General features: G+C 60.1%; 2 protein-coding genes across 4 annotated transcripts; one reads left to right on the top strand and one right to left on the bottom strand.

Annotated features, from left to right (window-relative positions):
• Positions 1-1,096: 1,096 nt before the first annotated feature.
• On the bottom strand, positions 1,097-5,559 carry LSM7 (LSM7 homolog, U6 small nuclear RNA and mRNA degradation associated). The gene is made up of 4 exons (XM_004008630.5): positions 5,531-5,559; positions 5,293-5,383; positions 2,689-2,760; positions 1,097-1,338 (listed from the first exon to the last, which is right to left on the bottom strand). The coding sequence occupies exons 1-4, from the start codon at positions 5,534-5,536 to the stop codon at positions 1,196-1,198; spliced, it is 312 nt and encodes a 103-aa protein (XP_004008679.1). The 5' UTR covers positions 5,537-5,559; the 3' UTR covers positions 1,097-1,195.
• On the top strand, positions 5,541-20,404 carry SPPL2B (signal peptide peptidase like 2B). Of its 3 annotated transcripts, none has more exons than XM_027969921.2 (15): positions 5,541-5,762; positions 10,009-10,128; positions 10,914-11,096; positions 11,503-11,592; positions 12,023-12,162; positions 12,655-12,797; positions 12,980-13,076; positions 13,485-13,601; positions 14,804-14,885; positions 15,713-15,787; positions 15,923-15,985; positions 16,066-16,165; positions 16,562-16,639; positions 17,823-17,983; positions 18,740-20,404. In XM_027969921.2, exons 1-15 carry the CDS (start codon positions 5,556-5,558, stop codon positions 18,980-18,982), a joined length of 1,899 nt encoding a protein of 632 aa, XP_027825722.2. In that variant the 5' UTR covers positions 5,541-5,555; the 3' UTR covers positions 18,983-20,404. The 3 variants fall into 3 exon arrangements, with proteins under 3 accessions (XP_027825722.2, XP_042106153.1, XP_060272321.1); XM_042250219.2 differs by having other exon boundaries at positions 17,823-18,050; positions 18,740-18,854; XM_060416338.1 differs by having other exon boundaries at positions 17,823-18,050; positions 18,743-18,829.
• Positions 20,405-21,490: the final 1,086 nt, after the last annotated feature.

The following is a 21,490-nucleotide window of genomic DNA, read 5'->3' as shown; positions in this document are numbered from 1 at the left end:
TCGGTCCCTCCACTGCGAGGCCCCTGCCTGAGTCCCAAGCACCAGCTGTCGATTGCTCCCCAAGACCAGAGCACAGGGGTTGGATGTTTGCAGGCTGGGTGTGCGCAGGTTCTAGGTCACAGCCTTCCCCGGGGCTGTGACCCCAGCTTGCCCAGGGCCCCCGCCCACTGGCCAGGGGACGGGAGGAGGCAGGGCCGCCAGATGGCAGGGAAGTGGGGCAGAGGGAGGAGGAGCATGTGGGATTGGCTAGCGGCCCCACAGCTAATTCCCGGCAGCAGGGGCTAATGCTGCTGGGCCATGGCAGAGCTCAGATCTCTGAGATAAGCCAGCTGCTCTCCCTTTATTTGGTAGCGACAAGGGATGACAGGTAGCGAGCAAGTCATCCAGCCTGATCTCCTTCTGTAGCCGCTTCCAGTGTGTCCCCAGGTGTTGGTGGAGGGACCCCAGTTTAAACTTTCTGCCAGCACAACTCATGCTTACTCTCGGCCTCCCCGTCCACCCTCATCAGTGCTCCAGACTGACAAATGAGAGACGAGCCTGCTGTCAGCAGGGATGGCCCCATGGGGGCAGGGTCCTAACAAGGACACTGGGTTTATGGAACAAGGCCAGGAGAAAGCCCTGCTCCTGAGGACAGGGACTGGGGACGTTCATGATGATGGCCTGGGGTCGCCGGCTGAGGGGCAGGGGTGGGCTTGTCCTCTGAGATGAGCGGGGAAGAGGTTTAGATCACCTCTGGGGTCGTGGGCCAGGTGGACAGCAAGGCTCCATCTAGTCTGTTCTTTGTGGGGTCATGGCTGTGCTTTGTGGGGACATGACAGAGTGGACCCGGCTCTGCAGGACCCCTCGGGCCAGAGCATAAAGGCACTGAAAGGATAGGACCTGCCGCTGAGAAGGCTGGCTGGGGTGTGCACAGAGGCGGTGATCCCTGGGGGGGTCTCTGCAGAGGCAAAACCCATTCCCCCGCCTGCACTATGCATGCTTAGTCACCACCAAGTCCCCGGCCAGCGCTCAAGCTCTGCCAGATGAACCAAATCCCCAGGTCTGGGTTTTGCCAGAACACCAAAGCTGAAAGGAAGATTCCAGGGCTCCTGGACACTTGAGGTTTGCAATTTTATTAAGAAAACAAAATGTAAGTTATACAAAAAAGAGTTCCATTCGGACGGGTGGCCAAGTCAGGGGAGCAGTGGCCTGGCTGCTAGGCATCCTGCTGCTGGATGAAGGGGTTGGGGATGGCCTCCATGCCATCCTGCGGGCAGATGAGCACCACCGAAGTGCCCCTGCACACCACCAGGCCCAGCTGCCGCGTGTCCTCTGTGAGCTTGTACTGATCGTCGGGGTCTGTGGGAGAAGAGGGGCGGCAATGAGGCAGTGTGGGAAGGTGCCCAGAGATGTGCCTGGGTGGGAAGAAGTGGGGTGTGGGGGCTGGGGGGAGGGAAGGCAGGCCAAGCTCCCACCCCCCACCTCCGCTTCCCCCAGCCCATTGGCAGCTTCTCTGGAGATGGATGGAGAGGCTCAGGAAAAGCTCTGAAACAGCCCTGTGCAGCCTGCCCTCCTTCCACAATGAGAACACAGCCCTGGGGAGATGGACCGAGTGCTCAGAGGGGTGGTGGGAGAAGAAAAACCCATCTGCAGGATCTGGGAGTTCCTAGAGGGTCACCATTCACCCTCACACCAGCGGGCTGTTCCCAGTGGAGGGAAGTGACAGCGCACGGAGGCGAGCTTACTCTCAGAGATTACTGCGTGACGGGAGAGGCTGAGTTGGGGTGCCACTCCCCACTCCCAGGCCCTGCAGGACGACAGTTGTCCGAGCCTGCCCATTCCCTCCTGGAGCTGCCGGGATGGGTCTGGCTGGCTCTGGGCCTGGGGCTGTTCTTGGGTGAGGAGAGGGCAAAAAGTCGCTGGACCAGCAAGCCAGGACCCCATGTAAGTGCATGGCACACACCAGCTCATGTGGTTCTCCCAGCAGCCCCACGGGGGTGAGGCTGTCCTTTTTCAGAATGTCATCTGCCTGAGGAGGCTGGGCCAGGACCCCAGCAGCAGGACTCTGGGTAAACCCCGAGGGAAGAGAGAAAACAAGGGCAGGCAAAAGGCCCTACAGGGTTGCTCCTCCCACAAAGAGGGCCTCTGCCTGGTGGCTTCTGACACTTGTGTGTGGCCGCATTTACTCTGCACCAGAGTAATGTGTACTTCAACATCGACAGTCCCTGGAGGAGTGAGACCCCCTTCTCTCCTGAACCTGGGGGCTCCGTCGTGCAGCACTCAGGCTGAGCTGGTGGGTCTGGGGACTTGTGGAGACGGGGACAGGAAAGGAAGGGGAGGGGACCCTTTGTCAGCAGCAGGGAGTAGACAGATAGAGACAGCAGGAGAGAGGGGGCAGGATGAGGCCCCTGGAAGCCAGCTTTATTGTGGCAGGTGCAGCACCTTTCTAGCCCCACCAGGCAGACTTCAACTCCAGCAAGTGCTGAGGGTCGGTGACGAGTGAATCCGGAGAACACTCTACCCTTGAAGTCCTGAGGTGACAGTGTACTGAGCCCCACCAGGACAGTGGCAAAGCAAACACACTTGTCAGCAGTCTGACCCACTAGGCGCCACATTCACGGTGGCTCAGCATATGGGCGGCGGCCTAGGAACAGTAAAGAAGGCCTTACTGCTCGGAAGGATGCTTCCGAGCCCTGCAGCTGCACTCACCTCGCATGTACTCGATGGTGCCGTCCAGCACGAGGTTGAGCAGCGGGTCGAACCCTTTCAGGATTCCACTGGCTTATCGGAATCACCAAGCAGAGAAGAGAGATGGACAAGCATAAGATCAATGGTCATTCTGGGTAAAGTGCGAGCTGCACGAGGGTGTCAGCACATGAAATTGGGGTGCCCTCACTGGTGAGGGACCACCCCCCAGCCAGACGCAGGCGTGGCAGCAGCCTCTTCAGGGACAGGACAGATGCAGGACCAAAGGGGGAGCAAGGGAAGGGCTCCCAGGAGACGAGCAGTGACAGCTGACCCCACACCATTGCCACTGCAACAGTCGGCAAATCCGCCTGCGCCTGTTTTGTAAACAGTTTAACTAGAGCCCGGCCCCGCTCATTTGGTAAATGTCGCTGTGGCAGCTCAGCTGCTGAATGGTGGAGTTGAGGAGCTGCGACAGAGACCGTCTGGCCAGCACAGCTGAAAATGTTCCCTGTCTGGTCTTCTGCAGAACAAGTCTGCCAGGCCTGCCTGAGTGCGAGGCCCTGGCTCTGCTTCCTCTGCTGTTGACAGCCCTCCTCAACCCTGTGACGGTGCTCACCAAGTGGGGTGATGGAGAGTGACAAATCCCAGAATCCATCTGGGCACTTGGCCCCGGGTTGGGTAGTGAGCCCACACCTGTGGATCCTCCCTTCTTACTGGGGGAGGTGCCGCAGCAGGTGGGTGGGATTTTCAGATGAATCCAGCATTCCCCCACCCCTCCCTCTGATGTGAGATGGGACCCTCGATCAGACGTCAGTCTGTGGTCAGGCTGTAACAGAGGGCTTCGTGGATGTGATCAAGGTCCATGAATCAGTCCACTCTTAGTGGATCTAAAGGGAGGCTATGCTGGGTGGGCCTGACCTACAGGTGAGCCATTAAAAGGATGGGCCCTTTCTGAAAAGAGAAGTTGAAAAAATTAGATTTTTCTGCTAGCCTTGAAGGAGTCAACTGCCATGCTGTGGACAGTGTCTGTGGCAGAGGCAGTGGGCAGCCTCTAGGAGCCCAGAGGGTCCCTGGCCAACACTTGCCAGAAAACGAGGACCCCGGGCCTGAGATACAGGCTCCCAGAGATGCTCCCTTACTGCAACCTCGTCAGAGACCTGAGCCTGAGGCACCTGGAGTCTGGAACCACAGGTGCTGTGAGATAAAAATGGGTTGTTGAAGCACAGAAAATGAACAGAAGGGACTTCCCTGGTGGTCCAAGTGGTTAAGAATTCATTCTGCAGTACAGCAAATGTGGGTTCCATCCTTGGTCTTACATTCCATGGAGCAACTAAGCCCATATGGCATAATTAGAGAGACCTGGCCTGACATCTGAGACCTTATGCAGCTAAATTAATTAAAAAAAGACAAACACAAGCGCCTTGAGAAGCAGGAGCCCCATCTCCTTGTACATCCCAGAACCGGCATGGTGCCAGTGTTTGTTCAGATTCAGAGCCTCACTGGGCTGGGTACCTAGACGGGCAGGCACTGTGTTTTTAGCCACTCTGATGCTACCCAGGCGTCCACATCTCAGAGGAGGAGTCGTCTGAATCACCATCTTACCAACAAAGAAACTGAAGATCAGAGATAGCTGAATAAGTGAAGCACTGGGTGCTGACTAAGTGTCAGGAACTTGGCTAATGACATTACCCTTTAATTTCACCACCACTGCTGAGGTAAGTGGAGTTAACAGCCTCTGACAGATGAGACAGACTCAGAGATTATAGCGACTTGCCCAAAGTCCCACAGCCAGTGAGCTGGGGCTCTGCCCTGGACGGCACTCTCCACGTAACCTTGCATCATCTTTCCTGCCAGTCTCCTCACGAGATCGCAGAGGGAGATGCAGTTAAAGCCTCACAGTAACTGAAAAAAACCTGCCAAGCCCTGACAGCTGTTACCAGGAGCTTATACCAAAGGACCCTGACTTGGGATGCAGAGTCAAGCAGAGCTTCCCAAAGCAGCTGAGAGCTGCCTGCCTCACTCAAAAGCAAAAGGCTCATTCTTTACCCTGGAACAGTGGTGAACAAGGAGATGAGGTTTGCTTTCAAAAGGTGCCTCAGGTGGCTTCGTGTAAATTGAGTATAGGGCCTGGGTTCTCAACTGGGGCAATTCTGCCCCTGCCAGGGAACACCAGGCCAGGTCTGGGATGCCTGTGGTCATCAGAACTAGAAGGCTCCTGGAATCGAGTGGATGGGACCAGAGATGCTGCTCCACACCCTACAGCGCCCAGGACGGCCCCCTACAGAGAACAATACGGTCTTAATGTCAGCAGTGCTGAAACTGAGAAACCCTGGTGCTGAGGGGGCCCATGGGGGGCTGGGGCAGCCGCCAGGGTGAGACAAGACCCAAAGGAAGCAGAGACCTGAATCCTAGCCCCTGTGGCTGCGGGCGAGGTTTGGGCCCCTTTGCGTGCCTCAGTTTTCCCACCTGCAAAAGGGGTGTAACCGTTCCTATACGCCGGCGCCGGCAGCAGGCCGGACGAGTTGTCCGAGCCAAGCGCCTAAAGCGCGGCCCAGGCATCCGTTACCGGTACCGCCTCCCGTTACTCCTCGTGGACTGTGGAGGGGGAGGGCAGCGGGGCCTCACCTTCTCTGCCTCCCTGGAACTTCACTCGGATGGTCTTGTCGATGTACTTGGATAGATCCAAGATGCTCTCTTTCTTTTTCTTCTCTTTGTCCTGCAGGGGATGCAGAACGCTGTGAAGCGGGGAGCACGGCTGGACTCTCCCCAGTCAACCCCACCAGCCCCGCGAACCCCGCCAGCCCGGCGAACCCCGCCAGCCCGGCGAAACCCGCCAACCCCACCAGCAGCGCCGCACGCTCACCGCCATCTTGTCGCGCCGCGTCGCTATGCGCAGGCGCCGCCACTGCGCCCTTTGTACCTACCCCTGCGCGCATGCGCGAAAGACGCAGGGCGCCTGCGCGGCGCTCTGCGCCGGGGCGTTGCTGGGAAACATCTGCCGACGCCTGTGGCGGGGACCGGGCGACATGGCGGCGGCGGCAGCGGCGGCGGCGCTGGCGCGGCTCGCAGCGGCCTTCCTTCTCCTCGCGGCCCAGGTGAGGGCGGCGCCGACCCCGTTGGCCTCGCCGGCCACGGTGCCCCGGCTTCTCACCCCTCCCTGGCCCCGCGCAGAACCCCGCCCTGACCGGCCTGGGGCCAGCTTAGGGGATCCGCGCCCCCGGTGCCGGCAACCCGTGGGCCTGGGGCCCGACCGTGACCTTGCGGGTCTGTCCCCCGGCCGGTCTCCCTTCTCTGTCTGGACGCCGTTCCCAGCCGTGGTGTCACTGGGTTCCGCCCGGACCTAAAGTTTTAGGTCCCACTACCCCGCTTCCGCCCCGGCCCCTGCTGGTCTGTCTCGGGGTCTCCAACCGCCTCTGGGACTCCCCTCTCTGACTCCGTGGCCTTAGTCGGGGGCTACCCCTCTCTGACCCTGGCATCCCCTTGAAAGCGATACTACCCCCATTCCCCGTGGTTGTAGTCAACTGCCCAGCGTGGCACCCAGTGACTGGCGGCGTCGAGAAGCGTCCAGGAGCCCAGCCCTGGAATGGGGTCGAATCGCCGCCCCATCTTTTTCTGCCGTGACCTTGGCAGGGGAGTTCCCGCTTTGAGTTGGTCGTCTGCAAAAGGAGGATAAGTGTACAGTGCGCAGTCAGCGAGATGATGTAGGGGATCCCGGACGTGGGGCATGCTACTTGTTTGTCACTTAACCTCAAGGGTCGCCACTGGGGGACAGACCTGGAGATGGCTGATGTACGTTACCTTGAGTGCATTTTTTATTTTCCAAACCCTCCCTCTCTCCCAAATTCCATAACTCCGGAAATGGTGCCCCCCCCACCAACAGCCCTACAAACTGGGCCATTAACGTTGCCCTTTCTGTGCCAGCCCCCCAACCTCTGCTTCAGGCTGCTGGCTTCTCTCCAAGGCCGCTTTTGTCCCCCAAACTCCCAGTTCATTTTCAGCCCTGCAGGAGGGATCTCTTTCAAAGTGTGTCAGATCTTGTGTCCAAATGAGAGCTTTCTGGTGCCACTGACACATTCAGGAGGACTCTGTGATCCGGCTGACAGGAAACCATCCTTTGTTTCCAACTCTAGCATATTAAAGGCACTTTGCTCACTGGGCTCTGTTTCCCTGAAACCTAACTCCCTCCAACGTTGTGTTTCTGGTCTCAGCTTAGGGGTGCCACATTCCAGCAGCTTTCTGACCCACCTCCTCCCCAGGTGCTTTGCCAGCTCCCTGTATTTCCCCCAGCCCTATTTGCTCGTCTCCCTCAGCAGTCTGACCCATTGGAAGCAGGGATTTTGAGCTCTCTAAATATTTAGAAAAAGGAAAAAAAATGGCAAAGCGATAGGTGGGCGAAGGGTCACAAGAACACCACAGAAGGAACGGCGTGGTTCGCCTGGGAATGATTTTCAGAAGCAAGAAGCAAGGGTACCAGAGGGGCGTTCTGAAGGATGAGTAGGAGTTTGCTGGGTCAAGAAGGTGTTCCAGGGAGAAAGTTGCAGGTGACGAGGGCAGGGCTGGAGGTGTGAAATCTGGTGATTTTTATTTTTTTAATAGCAGATATTTATTTAATTTTTATTGGAGTGTGGTTGATTTGCCATATTGTGTCAGTTTCAGGTGTACAGCACAGTGACTCGGTTATATATATATACACACACCCCTTTTTAGATTATTTCCTATATAGGCCATTACACAGTATTGAGTAGAGTTCCCTGTGCTATACAGTAGGTCCTTGTCGTTGTTTAGTCATTAAGTTGTGTCCAACTCTCATGATCCCGTGGAGTGCAGCCTACCAGGTTCCCTGTCCATGGGATTTCCCCGGCAAGAATACTGGAGTGGGTTGCCATTTCCTTCCCCAGGGGATCTTCCTGACCCAGGGTTGGAACTTGAGGCTTCTGTATTGGCAGGTGGGTTCCTTACCACTGAGCCGCCTGGGGAGCCCATGCAGTAGGTCCTTGGTAGTTTTCTATTTTATACATAGTAGTGTGTGCATGTCAGTCTCATTCTCCCCCTCACCTCCCGAGAGCCGAGGATTTATCTGGAGCTGGTGAGGGCCCACTATAGTGGCCCGTAGGACGCTCCAGTGGTTATACCCGAGGGGGGCGGAGGCCTGTCAGGCGCCCTGGCAGGCGGGGCTGTGGGGAAGCAGCAGTGGAGCGGCTCAGCATGGGGTAAAGGGCAGGCGGGGCATGCGGCCTCCTTGGGCTGGGCTCCAGGGAAGCGAGCAGGGTGCTGGGGTGTTTGGACTTTATTCCCAGCTGGTTGAGGGTTTTGAACTTTACCCTGAGTGTGGGCAACCAAGGAGAGTGTGGGAGTGAGTGAGGAGGGCAGCTCCTGAGCCAGCTCTTCCTAGGACAGACCCCTGGGCATGGTTCTTCATGGCGCCCAAGGGTATGGCCAGCTCTCCATGGGGCCAGAGGATGCCTGCTCACCACCATGAGCTCACTCCCGATCATTCTGTGACTCTGGACGAGGGATTGGACACCCTTACACCATTGGTACAAGTTGTGTATATAGTGGCCAGCATGGGGCCTGTTACTCAGCTGATCTGAACGCGTGGGTGCCTTCTCTGCCCCTCACCTGACCATGTACCCCTCCACCATCCCCAACGTGTCCCCACCCTTCCCCTCCTCACCCCGCCCTGCATCTGCCCCTTCACCCCTCCACTGCTCGCCTCCTGTCCTGCTCCCCTCCCCCACATTCCTCCACCTAAACATCTTTTTCTAAGCTTCCCAGGTCCTGATTACCCCACTCTCTCCTAGAACTCACCAAGTGTTACATAGACGAATCCCCATCTGGACCCCTTAGCTTCTCACTAAGCACCCTGGCATGGATGCTGTCAGTGTCATCTTGAAGTTCCTGAACCTGCTTTGTGGTTGTAATGCATTGGGAGGTGGCCTGTCCTTAGTGGCTTTTCTCATTCTCCAAACTGGAAGGGGCAGTGCTGGAATGGGGGGAAGGAGGGACACTGAGAGCTCTGGGCCCTTTGGAATACCTGCTCCCAGTCCTGTACCTCCCCTGGGAGGAGACCGTATCCACAGCAAGACTGTGCTCTCTGGGCTTTGCCACAAGCCCAGGCTGATATCCTAAGGGAGAGCCAGCTGTGCACATAGTGGTGGGGCGGGGGGGTGGGCTGGGACGTGTGCTCTCGTGCTTCTAAGTGACCTTTTTAAATTAAAAAGAAATGCTTCTAGCCATTCCTGTGTTATACCAGCAACTCTGGGCTCATAGACCAGGGGTCTGCAGATGTCTTCTTAGAGCTTTTGGGCCACATGGCCTCTGCTACAACTCCCTGGCTCTGCAGAAAGCAGCATAGGCTCTGCATTCAGGAACCAGGCAGCCATGTTCCAGTAAAACGTTATTGACAAATACAGAAGGTGGGCCGGATTCAGCCTGAGGGTTGAGGGACCATGGATTCCCTGCAGTGGCCCAAGGTGGGGGCGTGGCAGGGGCTCTGAGTGGGACATGGTGGTAGGGAGAACCAGGAAGCCGGGGCTCCTACTCCTGCCTCAGGTAGAGGGAACAGGGTTGGCTGGGCAGGGGCAGGTGCAGGATGACACCAACCTTCCCTCCCTCAAGCGCTGGTGGCAGCGCCTGCATACCCAGCTTCTCTGGTGCCCCAGCCCTGTAAACACAGCTTTGCCGAACACTGGACCCAGCAGCTCCAGGTGACACACCAAGACGCAGGGCCAGCTGGGGATCCCAGCCCCTCTCTGCACCACCGCCAACTGACTTGGCCTCTGTCCACAGAGGACCCAGCCTTCTGAGAGCCAGTCTGTGTCCCAGGCATGCTGTCAGGGCCACGGCCCCTGGGGACCCCTTGCTGAGTCAGAGCCCCCCACCCCCCAACTACAACACATTCTGGGGTGGGTGTGGGTCTGTCACCAGCACAAAGGGGCTCCTGCCTGTTGTCTCTGGGGAAGATTCTAGGGGGATACTGAGGGGTACAGTCTGTGTCTCGCCTCTGGGTGGTACAGAGAGATGGACCCTGGAACTGGTATGTGCAGAGCTGGGGTCCCGTTGGGCCCCTCTGGCTCCAAGAAGCCAAGGGGCTGGGGTGGGCCCAGGCCCTCTGTGTGTGTGGCGTGGCTCTACGTCTCCCTTTCAGCCATTGGAGCCACATGGAGGGGCCCTGGCACGGCCACGGTTGGCACCCAGATCTCCTTGTGGAGGCTTGGCCCTGCCCTCCCTTGTGTCCGCCTGAGCTGAGGGCCCCAGCTGTGCTGGCAGAGGGCGGGACCATCCAGAGCTGGGCGGGGCGGCGGGCCAGCTCCTGCCTGCTCTGACTCCACCCCCGCCCAGGTGGCCTGTGAGTACGGCATGGTGCACGTGGTGTCTGAGACCGGCGGCCCTAGAGGCAGAGACTACTGCGTCCTCTACAACCCGCAGTGGGCCCACCTGCCGCACGACCTCAGCAAGGCGGTAAGTCTAGCAGGCAGCCTTCCGCTGGGGTCCTCCCCATGGGCTCACCACCCAAGGCACCTCTCCCTCCACTCCTGCCCCGGGTCCCTGGGGGAACTCTGGACGATGGATCCTGGGGGGGGGCCCCTGAGGATGGAGGAAGGGCTCTGCTGGGAGTTGGAGGAGGGATGTGGCCCCAGAGGAGCTCCCAGCCTCTCTGAGCCCCGGTTTCCTTGGTTGTAAGTAAAAGATTGGGGCACTGCTGCGGGATGTCCCCTGTCCAGGGCATCAGCCACCTCCCATCACTCCCACCGTGCTGGGCTGGGGTGGCTGGCCAGAAATCCTTAGACGAGTGACGCAGAGGTCTGCCCATCTCTGTCGTTGGGGCGGCCCAGACATGCTGCTCCCTGGTCCGGCCTGACTCCTCCCAGAGAACACAGATGCCCAGTGCCTGGTTTAGCAGGTGGATCGATTGTCATCACTGAGGCCAGAGCTCCTGCCTGCCCCGTGTGGTGTCTGTGGCGGGCTCCAGACACCCCCGTCTGCCTGGTGATTGGGGTCTGTGTGTTGTGCGTCTGTGTGCACACGTGCATGCATGTGTCTGTGTGGTGTGGTGTGGGGTGTGTGTGTGCATGTGCGCATGGGTGTGTGTTGTGCAGAGCGTGGTGTGGGGCTGGCTCCCAGGCCTTGCAGTGAGGCAGTGTGGGGGTGGCAGTCACTGGTGGCCTGGGTGCCCCACGGGGTCCCTGCTGCCTGGCTGCCCTGGCACCATCCCCTCTGCCTCTCTGAAGGCCTCCCTCCCTCAGTCTCTCCTGCAGGTGCGGGACTGGACAAGCTCCGTGCTCTGCTCTCCTGCCGACCTCCCCCCCAAAGGCTTCAGCAACCAGATCCCGCTGGTGGCACGGGGGAACTGCACCTTCTACGAGAAAGTGCGGCTGGCCCAGGGCAGCGGGGCCCGAGGGCTGCTCATCGTCAGCAAGGAGGCGCTGGTGCGGCCCCCAGGCCTCCTGGGCAGCTTGGGACCCTGGGGGCGGGACCGAGTTAGGGTTTGAGGCAGGGGTCTGGGTAGAGAAGACAGGGAGCTTGGTTTTCTGACTGTGGTCTGGAGGGGGTCGTATCCCAGAGCTGTGCTCGGGGTATGACCAGGCCTGGGGAGGATCTCTGAAGGGGTGGGTGGGGTGGGGCACGAGCCAGCCTCTTCCTCCCTGAGACTGACTGGTGCCCCCAGCCTAGCCCTAGGAAGAAGGGGCTGAACCCACAGCCTTGCCCTCCTGGCCCTGAGGACCCAGACACATATGCAGGACCCTCCCCCCGGCTCCGAGGGCCGGCCGACTGTCGGTGGCTTGCAGTGTCCCACCCAGGGGCAGTCATCCTCTCCTGCCCCTGGCCCCACAGGTTCCCCCGGGAGGCAACAAGACTCAGTATGAGGAGATCGGCATTCCCGTGGCCCTGCTCAGCTACCGAGACATGCTGGACATTTTCCAGGTAGGGCTGCCCACTTGCCCCCTACCATCTGCAGCTGGGCCAGGGCCTGGGGAGATGGGCCCACAGTGCTGTGAACCTCAGGAGAGGAGACCCTGATCCTGCCCACGTGCCAGAGACCCTAAGTGCCAGCCCCCCTTATGCCCTCCTAGCCTGGGCTGACCAAAGCTTGGTAGGCTTTGATGTGGGGAGTCGGGTCCAGAGCAGGTGAGCATCAGCACACGAGTGAGGAGGGAACAGTTGGGGTTCCACTCTAGGCTCCCCGTCTCCCCACCGAGGGACCTCTCCTCAGCTTCCTGGCTGCTTCATGTCCCGCTGGTTAGCTTGTCCCAGCAGGGCCCACTTCTCTGGGGTCAGACGTGTTGGGCAAGGGCATGGGGTGGGGCGAGGTGGGGTCTCCCCAGCCTTAGCTCTGTTGTGCTCTCCGAGGCAGACTTTCGGCCAGGCAGTGCGGGCGGCGCTGCACGCCCCCAAGGAGCCCATGCTGGACTACAACATGGTCATCATCTTCCTCATGGCTGTGGGAACTGTCGCGCTCGGGGGCTATTGGGCTGGGAGCCGGGATGTCAGGAAGTAAGTGCCCCGTGTGTGTGGGTGGGTGCCAGCCAGGCAGCCTGGACACTGGGCAGGGGACCGCAAGAGGGGCCTCTATAGAAAGGCAGCATGAGACCCAGGAGAGCTGCTGAGAGGCCCCCGGGGTTCTGGCCTGGCCAGGCAGGGGCATCCCCAGGAAAGCGTGCCTCAGCAGCCAGGGCAGCCTGTGGGACAGTTGGGGCGGGGCCAGGGTGGCCCCATGGGACTCACAGCCTTCCTCCCAGAGCACCACCACAGCCTGGCCCAGGGGCCGGAGCCCCACCTCCGGGAGTCCTCCCTGTGAGGACCACAGCTCCCGGCGCCCTCCCATGAGGTCCTGGGGGCCGGGTCCTCCGTCAGGGGGACCCTCATACACACGGTGCGCCTGGACGGGGGCCAGGTACGCTGTCCCTCGGCCTGCCCCTCCCCGTGCCTGCAGCCCCAGGCGCCGTGCCGGCCACAGGGCGCCCCTTGACCGGCCCGTCCTTCCAGGAGATACATGAAGCACAAGCGGGATGACGGGCCCGAGAAGCAGGAGGACGAGGCTGTGGACGTGACGCCCGTCATGATCTGCGTCTTCGTGGTCATGTGCTGCTCCATGCTGGTGCTGCTCTACTTCTTCTACGACCAGCTCGGTGGGTCCCCTGCCTCAGCCCCCAGGGCCGTGTGTTGGGGATGGAGGCTGTGGTCCCTGCCTTCAAGGAGTGCCTCAGGCGGGGGCCGCCCCTCCCTTCCCTTGGTGCGCCCCCTGCCAGGGGAGTGAGGTGCAGAGACCCCCTCAGCCTCTCACTGCCCCCCGCCCTGCGACTCCCTCCAGTCTACGTCATCATCGGCATCTTCTGCCTGGCCTCCTCCACCGGCCTCTACAGCTGCTTGTCACCGCTCGTGCAGAGGCTGCCGTTCTGCAAGTGCAGGTGAGCCCCCCGGACGGCCCACACTGGCTCTACTCGAGGGGGTCCCGCTCTGCCACCTCTCGGCCTCTCCCCTCCCCGTCCTGCGTCTGAGGCGCCACAGCTTCTGTGAAGTTGAGGGCCCTCTCCAGAGCCCTCAGTCAGTTTGGTGCGGTGCAGGCATATGGCAGGTGCCCCCTCAGTGCTGGCTGGGGGCTCCTGGGAAAGTGGGGTTGGCTCTGAGCTGGCCTTCCTCCCCCCACATCCCATTCAGGGTCAGGCCCCCTGGGATCCGGGTAGGGGTGGGGGGCACCGGGTAGGGCACCAGGGGGATGACATGGGAGGTTTTGGGACAGGAGTTGAGCCGATCCCGCAGTGCTGGGCAGACAGCGCTGTGAGGATCAGAGCCCTGATGCCCTTGCCTGCCTGCAGGGTCCCTGACAACAGCCTGCCCTATTTCCACAAGCGCCCTCAGGTCCGCACACTGCTCCTGGCGCTGCTGTGTGCGGCCGTCAGCGTGGTGTGGGGCATCTTCCGGAATGAGGACCAGTGAGTGCACTGCCGCCGCCCCAGGGGGGAGGGGGGGCAGCAGGGTGCTGTCCTCGGGTGCTCTGACCTCCCTCGCCTCCCTGAGCCGTCTGACCCGGGCCCTTGGATCCGGGCCAGCTCCCAGTTATGAAAAGCCCTGCTGTCAGTGCTCTGGACGCAGTGACTGCATGCTGTCCAGGTGCTGACCAGGCTCAACGGATGGCTGCCCAGCTCTAGCTGCCTCCTGGCCTGTCTGGTGCCCTGGGGTCTGCAGTTGCAATCTGGGCGGAAGATGCCACTGGCATTGCTGCCCGGGCATGGAGCCATGGGCTCAGTGGCAGCCTGGATGCGGCCTGGCGCCACCAGACCCACTGCTCTGCCTCGGCAAACACCCGTGTCCCCTGGGCAGCCTCCCACCAGAGGCAGCCACTGCCGGTCCCCATGTCCCCGCCCCCGCTGTCACCGACACCATCTGGCACTTTCTCTGAGCTTCTCTGGGGCCGTTAAACACTCTTGGCTGTGCTGCCTTTTGGAGCCACAACAGATTTAACTGGCAGAAGGAAAACGTGAAAATATTTGGAGTTCTCTGTACACAAAAAGAATATGAGCTCTCAAGATTAAGTCCCAGCCAGAAGGCCCACTCCCCCGCTTGAAATTAGAACAGGCCCTGGTTTCTACCATGTCTAGGCACCCACGCGGCCTCAGTGAGCCTTCACTGTTCCCACCAGTGCCCTGGCCCAGAGACTGTCACCCTGTGCTCAAATGAAGCTCCGAGGAGTAGGGGCAGGGAGGATGGAGCAGGTGGTGGGGGCCGATTTCCCCAGTACTGGAGCTTCATCAGAGCATCAGCTTGCAAATTTGGAAGTGGCCCTGTCTCCTGGGGCTCCAGACTGTGTCCTCAGAACCCCAAGCCTCTATTTCCCAAGAGAGTGTGTGTGGCACCTGGCCGGGAAGGTGGGGTGTGTGTGCGAGTTTTGTTTTTCTAAATCATTTAAAAGATATTTTTGAAAAGTTTGAATCCGTAGTTGTAGAGCTCCCCTCCCCTCACCCCCTGCCCCATCCTGTGCCCCAGGTGTGAAGGCCACTGTTGCAGAGAGATGGGGCCATGGCACTTTGTGGGAGGCTGGGCAACAGTGGCTTGGACCTGGTGGCCGGGGAGGGTGGGGCCGCCTGGTGGAGGCTCTCGAGACCCTGCCTGAGGATGAGGCTGCGCTGCATTCCAGGTGGGCTTGGATCCTCCAGGACGCGCTGGGCATCGCCTTCTGCCTCTATACCTTGAAGACCATCCGCCTCCCCACGTTCAAGGTGAGGGTCCCCCAGGTTTCAGGGAGCTCTGGATGAGGGGTGGAACCTCCTCGTGTCTGCCTACTGTCCTGTCACGTGGCCTTGCCCAGGGCCTTCTGCCCTGAGCCTGGCGCCTTGTAGGTGGTATGGTTTTTGCTTTTCTGTCCCTTTGGCCACCTTGGGCTTGAGGATTAGCACAGGGTTGCCTCCCAGCGTGGCTGCCTCACTGGTGACTGCTGGGCCAAGGGGATCCTCCCTGGTGATGGTGCAGTGCTGGTGAGGTGAACAGAGGAGGAGAACCAGATGAAACCCACAGGCAGAAGGATGGGGCTCTGCCTGGAGCACCAGGCTGGCACTGGGACCCCGGCTGAGGCCCAACCCCGCAGCGGCAACCTAGAGGCAGGGAAACGCGAAGATGGGTGTCACCTGCCCAAACATGGGGCTGGCCAGGCACGACCGTGTGTCTTTCGAGTTTTCCATCAGAAACTCAGAAGCAAAGGGGATTCCCTGTTGGTCCAAAGCTAGGACTTGGTTGTCTCACTGTTTATAGCCGGGGTTCCATCCCTGGCTGGGGAACTAGAAATTCCACAAGCTGAGCAATGCTGCCAAAAAGAAGAGAAGCCCAGATCTTGGCTCTCCCTGAGCCTCGGCTGCCCATCCTCTGACGTTCTCGTCAAGGTGGCAAGATGTTCCTTCCCACAGGGAAAGTCTGAGCCTTGGCCGGGGTTGCTGATGCATCCTGGAGTGTCTGTGCGTCAGAACCCTGTGCGGGGTGGGGGTGGGGCAGAGCTGGCGGGGGTCCCTGAGTGGAGGGCAGCCCTCTGGACGCCTGGTCCATCCTTCCACAGGCCTGTACACTGCTGCTGATGGTGCTGTTCATCTACGACGTCTTCTTCGTGTTCATCACGCCCTTCCTGACCAAGGTGGGCCCTGCCGCAGCCCGTGCCCTGCCCTTGCCTGCCCACACCCCACGGCCCTGCCCCAGCCTGCCCACGCCCTGCCCCCTGGTCAGGCTGCTGCATTCAGCCCCTCCTGACATGGCACCCCCCTTCTCTTAGAGCGGGAACAGCATTATGGTGGAGGTGGCAACCGGGCCTTCGGACTCAGCCACCCACGAGAAGGTAGGAGTATCCTGTGGCGAGGTGCTGAGTGTGCAGGGAGCAGGGCTGGCGGGTGCTGGAGACACTGCCCCTCTCTGCAGCTGCCGATGGTGCTGAAGGTACCCAGACTCAACGCCTCACCGCTGGCTCTGTGTGACCGCCCCTTCTCCCTCCTGGGCTTCGGGGACATCCTGGTCCCAGGTACTGGGGCTGGGCTTGGGTGGCCTGGGGGTGCTGGACCAGAGGGGCTGGTGGGTCAGTGAGCAGAGGTGGAGCTTGCCCGGATGGGCCAGGACGGCAGGGAGGTTACTCCATGGAGGCATGGTCCCAGTTGCACAGACCTGCCCTCCTCTCCAGCTGCTCTATCCCCAAGGTTCCCCCGCCTCAGGTGGCTCCTCGGCAGGTGGGCGCCGAGCTGGGGTTTGCACTGGCCTGAGGTCTCAGTCAGCTGCCAGGAGTCCAGGGCGGCACCAGGCCAGCGCTCTCCTGAGCTGGGGAGGAGCGCTTGGTGCCCCGTCTCTCCGTGGGAACACTGTTGCCCAGCTGGGGCGCGGCCAGGCCTCTGCCCACAGCTTCCGCCCTCGCCGGTCTCTGCAGGGCTGCTCGTGGCCTACTGCCACCGCTTCGACATCCAGGTGCAGTCCTCCAGGGTCTACTTCGTGGCCTGCACCATCGGTAAGCCCGTTGTCCTATCTTCCCCCCGCGTCACAGCCTCCTCACTTTACACTGTGGCTGCTGTTTCTCTTTTCTTTTTCATCTTTCTCTTTTTCCTTTTGGCTTCAGTTTGTTTCGTTTCCAAATTTATTGACACCGACAGGATGCTTCCTCATTTTCTGTCGAGCCTGGTGGTTTCTAAGATGGTCCAGACCACTTCTCTTGTCTCACTGGGTCAGCTCTTCAGGATGAGCTGGGGTGCAGAGAGCACAGGCCCTGCCGCAGCCACCAGGGAGCCTTCCAGGCCGGCGTAGTTTTGAGCCACTGCTGTCCGCCCTCCCCTGGGTTCCTGAGGTTGAGACCTGTCCTCCATGCCGGCCCCCAGCATCAAAGTCCCCGGGATCAACCTGTCCACATGCACCCACAAGGTCCTTCCCTTTGAACCACAGTGTGTCAGATTGTCCTGTACTTCCTGTCACTGAGATCCCTAGTTTGTTCAGATGGATTACTTCAGGATACGTGGAGAGTCCACAGTCGATAATCTGGACTCTCCCAGGACAATCCTATTGCTCAGTAACATGGAGGTGTGAGGGCAGGGCAAGCGGCCCCGAGTGGAGGCCTTGTGCTGGAGATGGGGCTCTTGGCCTGGAAGAGATGGTCCAGTGAGCCATCTTTCTTGTAACTCTTGACCTGGAAGTAATTGCACTTGTGCAGTTGCAAGGTCAGTACAGCGCCACATCCTCTGCTGGGCTCAGGCCGACCCTTGCTAACCCCTCATCACATTTGCCTGTTGTATGTCCATCTTCGCGTGATCCCTGCATGGCTGTATTCACACAGCCCTAAATAACACCGTCTATTCTGGATGATGGCGCCAAGTATAGACGCCATCTGACCCTTCAGGGCTTTCATGTGATCACTCTGGAAAGATTTCCTAGTTCTGTACCAATGTTACTTTGGTTCAGATTATTCTTGATTAGAGGTTTATAAAACTGAGATATTGGGACACCTCTGCAGCTCCTTCTCAGCCACCGCAAGGATTCTAGGCCCTCCCATGGCCGCCCCCCTAGTCTGGGGGCTGACCCCTGCGTGGGCTCTTGCCTGCCCCAGCAGGGCGGTGGGGCATGTCCTGGAAGGTGGGGAAGATGGACTCCTGGTGCGTCACAGTCACCATGCAGTGACATGCTGCCTGTCTCTGTCCCTGCAGCCTATGGCATCGGGCTCCTGGTGACGTTCATGGCGCTGGCCCTCATGCAGCGTGGCCAGCCCGCCCTCCTCTACCTCGTGCCCTGCACGCTCATCACCAGCTGTGCCCTGGCGCTCTGGCGCAGGGAGCTGGGCGTGTTCTGGACGGGCAGCGGCTTTGCGGTGAATACCAGTTTGCTATGACTGTCTGCGAGCAGTAATAGCCTAATAAGCCCTAACTAGAGTTAAAGTTGAGTAAGACCTCCTAGCGTTACACCTAAACCCCGCAGCGCCCGCTCCGCTCTGGGTGCTGTGTTTCCTCCCCTCCTGCCACCGCCGGAGGTGGGGAGGCATGCGGGGAGGGGTACCTGTGCGGGTGTCGCTGGGAAGCCGGTTTCCACTTGGGCTTCTCGATGCTTTGGGGTGGGTGAGGCGCAGGCTGGGCCCTGTTCTTGTCTGAATCCATAGAGGAGTGGGATCGAGGCCGCGCCCTGTGCAGGACTGGTCAACCGTTGTAGTCCTGGAACTCTGGGATGGATTGCTGCCCCCTTGGGAAACCCCCTCCATCCCCAGGGCCTGTCTCCCCGGCCTCCCAGCTCCCCCTTCAGTCCACCTACAATTGGACCCTCCCCCAGGCTCTTGGGAAGGCCTCTGGGGCTCAGTGCCCACTATCCTCAGAGTTCTCTCCCTAGGGCCTTGCCTGGCCCAGAGCGGGTGGGTGGGTTCTGGAAAGTTCCCGAGGTTGAACAAGCCAGAGCAGTCAGGTCGCGGCCTCCCAGGGTCCCTGTGGTGGTGGCGGTGGTGGTGGTGGTGGTGGTGCAGTTCCTAGCGCAGCCCCTCTCCAGGTCCGAGCCCACCCTCGGGGGCTCCCCTCCCCTCCCCTCCCCTCCCCTCCCCTCCACCCCGCGGCCCCGCCAACCCGAGGCCTCTCCTTCACAGAAGGACCTACCTCAGTCGCCCTGGGCACCCGCCCCCACCGACGGCCCGCAGCAGCCCCATGCGGACCCCGACGCCGCCCCTGCCCCCGTCCCAGGCCGGCAAACTCCTGGCGAAGACGCGGTCCCAACCCCTCCGCCGGTGGAGCAGACTCCAGAACAGTCTGCGCCCGAGGAGAAGCTCGGGGCAGATGCGCCCCCCCAGGAACCCGAACGCCTCGCTGCCCCACCCGGCCCCTCGGCCTAGGGGAGGGCACAGATTCGGCGCCGCGTCCCGGACTGGACCCGCGCGGCCCCCAACTTGGTGCTCTGGTCTGGCCGATGCGCACGTCCTTCTCCAGCCCTCTGGCCGCACCCTGGCCCCCAGCCCTGCTCTGAGCTCGCGTAGCCGCGAAGCCCCCGGCCGGTAGAGGCCACCCCCGCGCGCGGTCCGCTTCCTGCGCGGTGGTGTCCTGGGGAGGGCAGAGCGGCACCTCTGCCGGTGGCCTCGGACACGCCCAGTTTGGTGCTTACCCTGCTGCTGCTTCCCCGGGGGCGGGGGCGGGGCGGGAGAGGGGGAGAGAGAGGGAGGGGCTCTTGTCCGCAGGGCCTCTGGGGCTTGGACTGGAGCTGTCACCGGTTTGGTGGGGTTGGGGCCCCGCGGTGAGCGCCCAGCGCCTGTGCTCCAGCTCCTCCATGTTTTAATAAATGGCCACGACTTTTTGAGATGTTGGTAGTGTTGCCTCTTGGGGTGCGAGCCCCTCGGAGTGCTCCTCCGGAGCACGGGGGTGGCTGGCGCCAGGCCGGTGGCTCCATTTTGCCTTTCCGCTTGGAGGAACTCGGTCCCCACCTTCGCCGCGGTCACCTGCACGCTCAGCACCCCATCAGTGCACGCACCTGGGCCTCCAGCTACCGCGGGTGGGCGAAGAGCTTCCGGAATGTGGGAGGGGGCGCTCTGGAACTGGCTTACGTCTTCTACCTCACAGACAGGGTTCTCTGAACCTCAGGACGGAGATGCCGCCGCCCCCACATCGGGCTGGCAGGGAGCCACCACCCGGACAGACCCCGGGGGCTGTGACCGCCAGGGCCCCGGCCTACTCCTCCACGTCCACGACGAGAGGCGAGGCCCAGACCCTTGGACCCCACGCCGGCTCCGCGTCCCTCCCGTCCCGCCGCTCTGCTGCAGACCGGCGGGGGCCAAACCATGATCCATTCCAAACGATACCAGCGCCAGACTCATGTCTCAGCCACGCCTCCGAGGAAGAAACCATGTTTGTTTATGAAAACAAAACAAAACCCAGAAGACGTCTTCCACCTGTTTCTGTTTCCTAAAAAGAACAGGTGACCCCGCGGTTGGGTGGGGGTGGCGCAGCTGGACCTGACCCGCCCCACCCCACGGGAGCCCCTGGCCTTGGAGGCGGGACGGGGAGGCAGCCAAGGGACGGAGGGGAGGGGAGGGAGGGTCCGAGGGGACCCCGTCCTTCCCCGGAGGACCACGCCTTCCTGTAAGCCATTTTGTATGTCGTCAATGTTCGAACGCGGGTGGAATTTCTCTTTTTCTGTTTTTGTTTCTGAAGTTTGACAAATGTCAAGGAATTCAAAGAGGGATATTAGTTCCTGAAGTTTCCGTTTGCAGTTTCTGCCTTGCTTCTGTTTGAATCTTGTAATTAAACACAGCTTTTGATATTTACGCCAGGGCCTTTGACTTTTCTGTGGTTCAGTGGGTTGGGAGTAAATGGGCGGGGTGGGGCGGGGCGGGGGTGGGGGTAGGGAAGCTGTGAGGGGAAGCCTGTGGTGTGCCGGGCCCAGGAGGCTTTGGTCCTGCAGTAATTCCTGTGTGGAGGGACAGGTCCTGAGCAAAGCCGCAGCCTATGTGGGTAGTGCCACCCAAGCCAGGTTTCAGCTTTGCCGCTGGATAGCCACTTGTTCTGATGAGCGGGGGCCCTCACGTGGGGAGGGGCGAGTAGTAGGGTCTGTTGCCTGCGTTTGATGCTGTCAGCTTGCCGTGCTGATCTAAGAAGCAGGGACGGAATCACCCATGGCAGGAACCTCAGACTGTCAGTAAAGAACCAGGAGATCATTGTTGGAGCCTTTTAGAGCCACATGGTCTCTGTCACGACCGGCAAAGTCATCAACCCAGCAATGTAACCAGAAACATCAGACAACAGTTAAGCAGACAGGTGTGATTGTGGCCAAAAAGTTGGTGGACACCAAAGCGTGTGTTCATGTCATTTTTACAGGTCATGACATACTCATTCACAATCAAAGGAGAGGGTGGGATGAATTGAGAGAGCAGCATTGAAACATATACATTACCATATGTAAAACAGCTAGTGGGAATTTGCTGCACGATGCTGGGAGCTCAGCCTGGTGCTCTGTGACCACCTAAACGGGTGGGATAGGGTAGGAGGTGGGAGAGGACATCTATATACCTATGGCTGATTCACATTTGATGTATGGCAGAAACTAACACAACATTGTAAATCATCCTCCAATTACAAATAAAAGGTTGTTGTTCAGTCATTAAGTTATATCTGACTCTGCGACTGCATGGACTGCAGCACGCCAGGCTTCCCTGTCCTTCACCATCTCCCAGACTTTGCTCAAACTCACGTCCATTGAGTTGGTATGCCATCCAATCATCTCATCCTCTGTCCTCCTCTTCTCCTGCCCTCAATCTTTCCCAGCATCAGGGTCTTTTCCAATGAGTGGACTCTTCACATCAGGGGTCCCAAATATTGGAGCTTCAGCTTCAGACCTTCGAATGAACATTGAG

This window comes from Ovis aries, chromosome 5, assembly GCF_016772045.2.
Source record: "Ovis aries strain OAR_USU_Benz2616 breed Rambouillet chromosome 5, ARS-UI_Ramb_v3.0, whole genome shotgun sequence".
NCBI classification, from domain to species: domain Eukaryota; kingdom Metazoa; phylum Chordata; class Mammalia; order Artiodactyla; family Bovidae; genus Ovis; species Ovis aries.
This window is presented reverse-complemented; position numbering and strand designations above follow the sequence as displayed.

What these genes read in the sequence shown, in the direction of transcription:
- LSM7 (XM_004008630.5), bottom strand. An exon ending in GTTCCAGGGAGGCAGAGAAG is followed by an intron (nt 2,761 to 5,292) that starts GTGAGGCCCCGC and finishes GATTCCGATAAG; the next exon opens with CCAGTGGAATCCTGAAAGGG. An exon ending in CACCATCGAGTACATGCGAG is followed by an intron (nt 1,339 to 2,688) that starts GTGAGTGCAGCT and finishes CTTCTCCCACAG; the next exon opens with ACCCCGACGATCAGTACAAG.
- SPPL2B (XM_027969921.2), top strand. Translation starts at nt 5,556, where the DNA reads ATGCGCAGGCGCCGCCACTGCGCCCTTTGTACCTACCCCTGCGCGCAT. An exon ending in TCGTCAGCAAGGAGGCGCTG is followed by an intron (nt 11,097 to 11,502) that starts GTGCGGCCCCCA and finishes CTGGCCCCACAG; the next exon opens with GTTCCCCCGGGAGGCAACAA. An exon ending in ACATGCTGGACATTTTCCAG is followed by an intron (nt 11,593 to 12,022) that starts GTAGGGCTGCCC and finishes TCTCCGAGGCAG; the next exon opens with ACTTTCGGCCAGGCAGTGCG.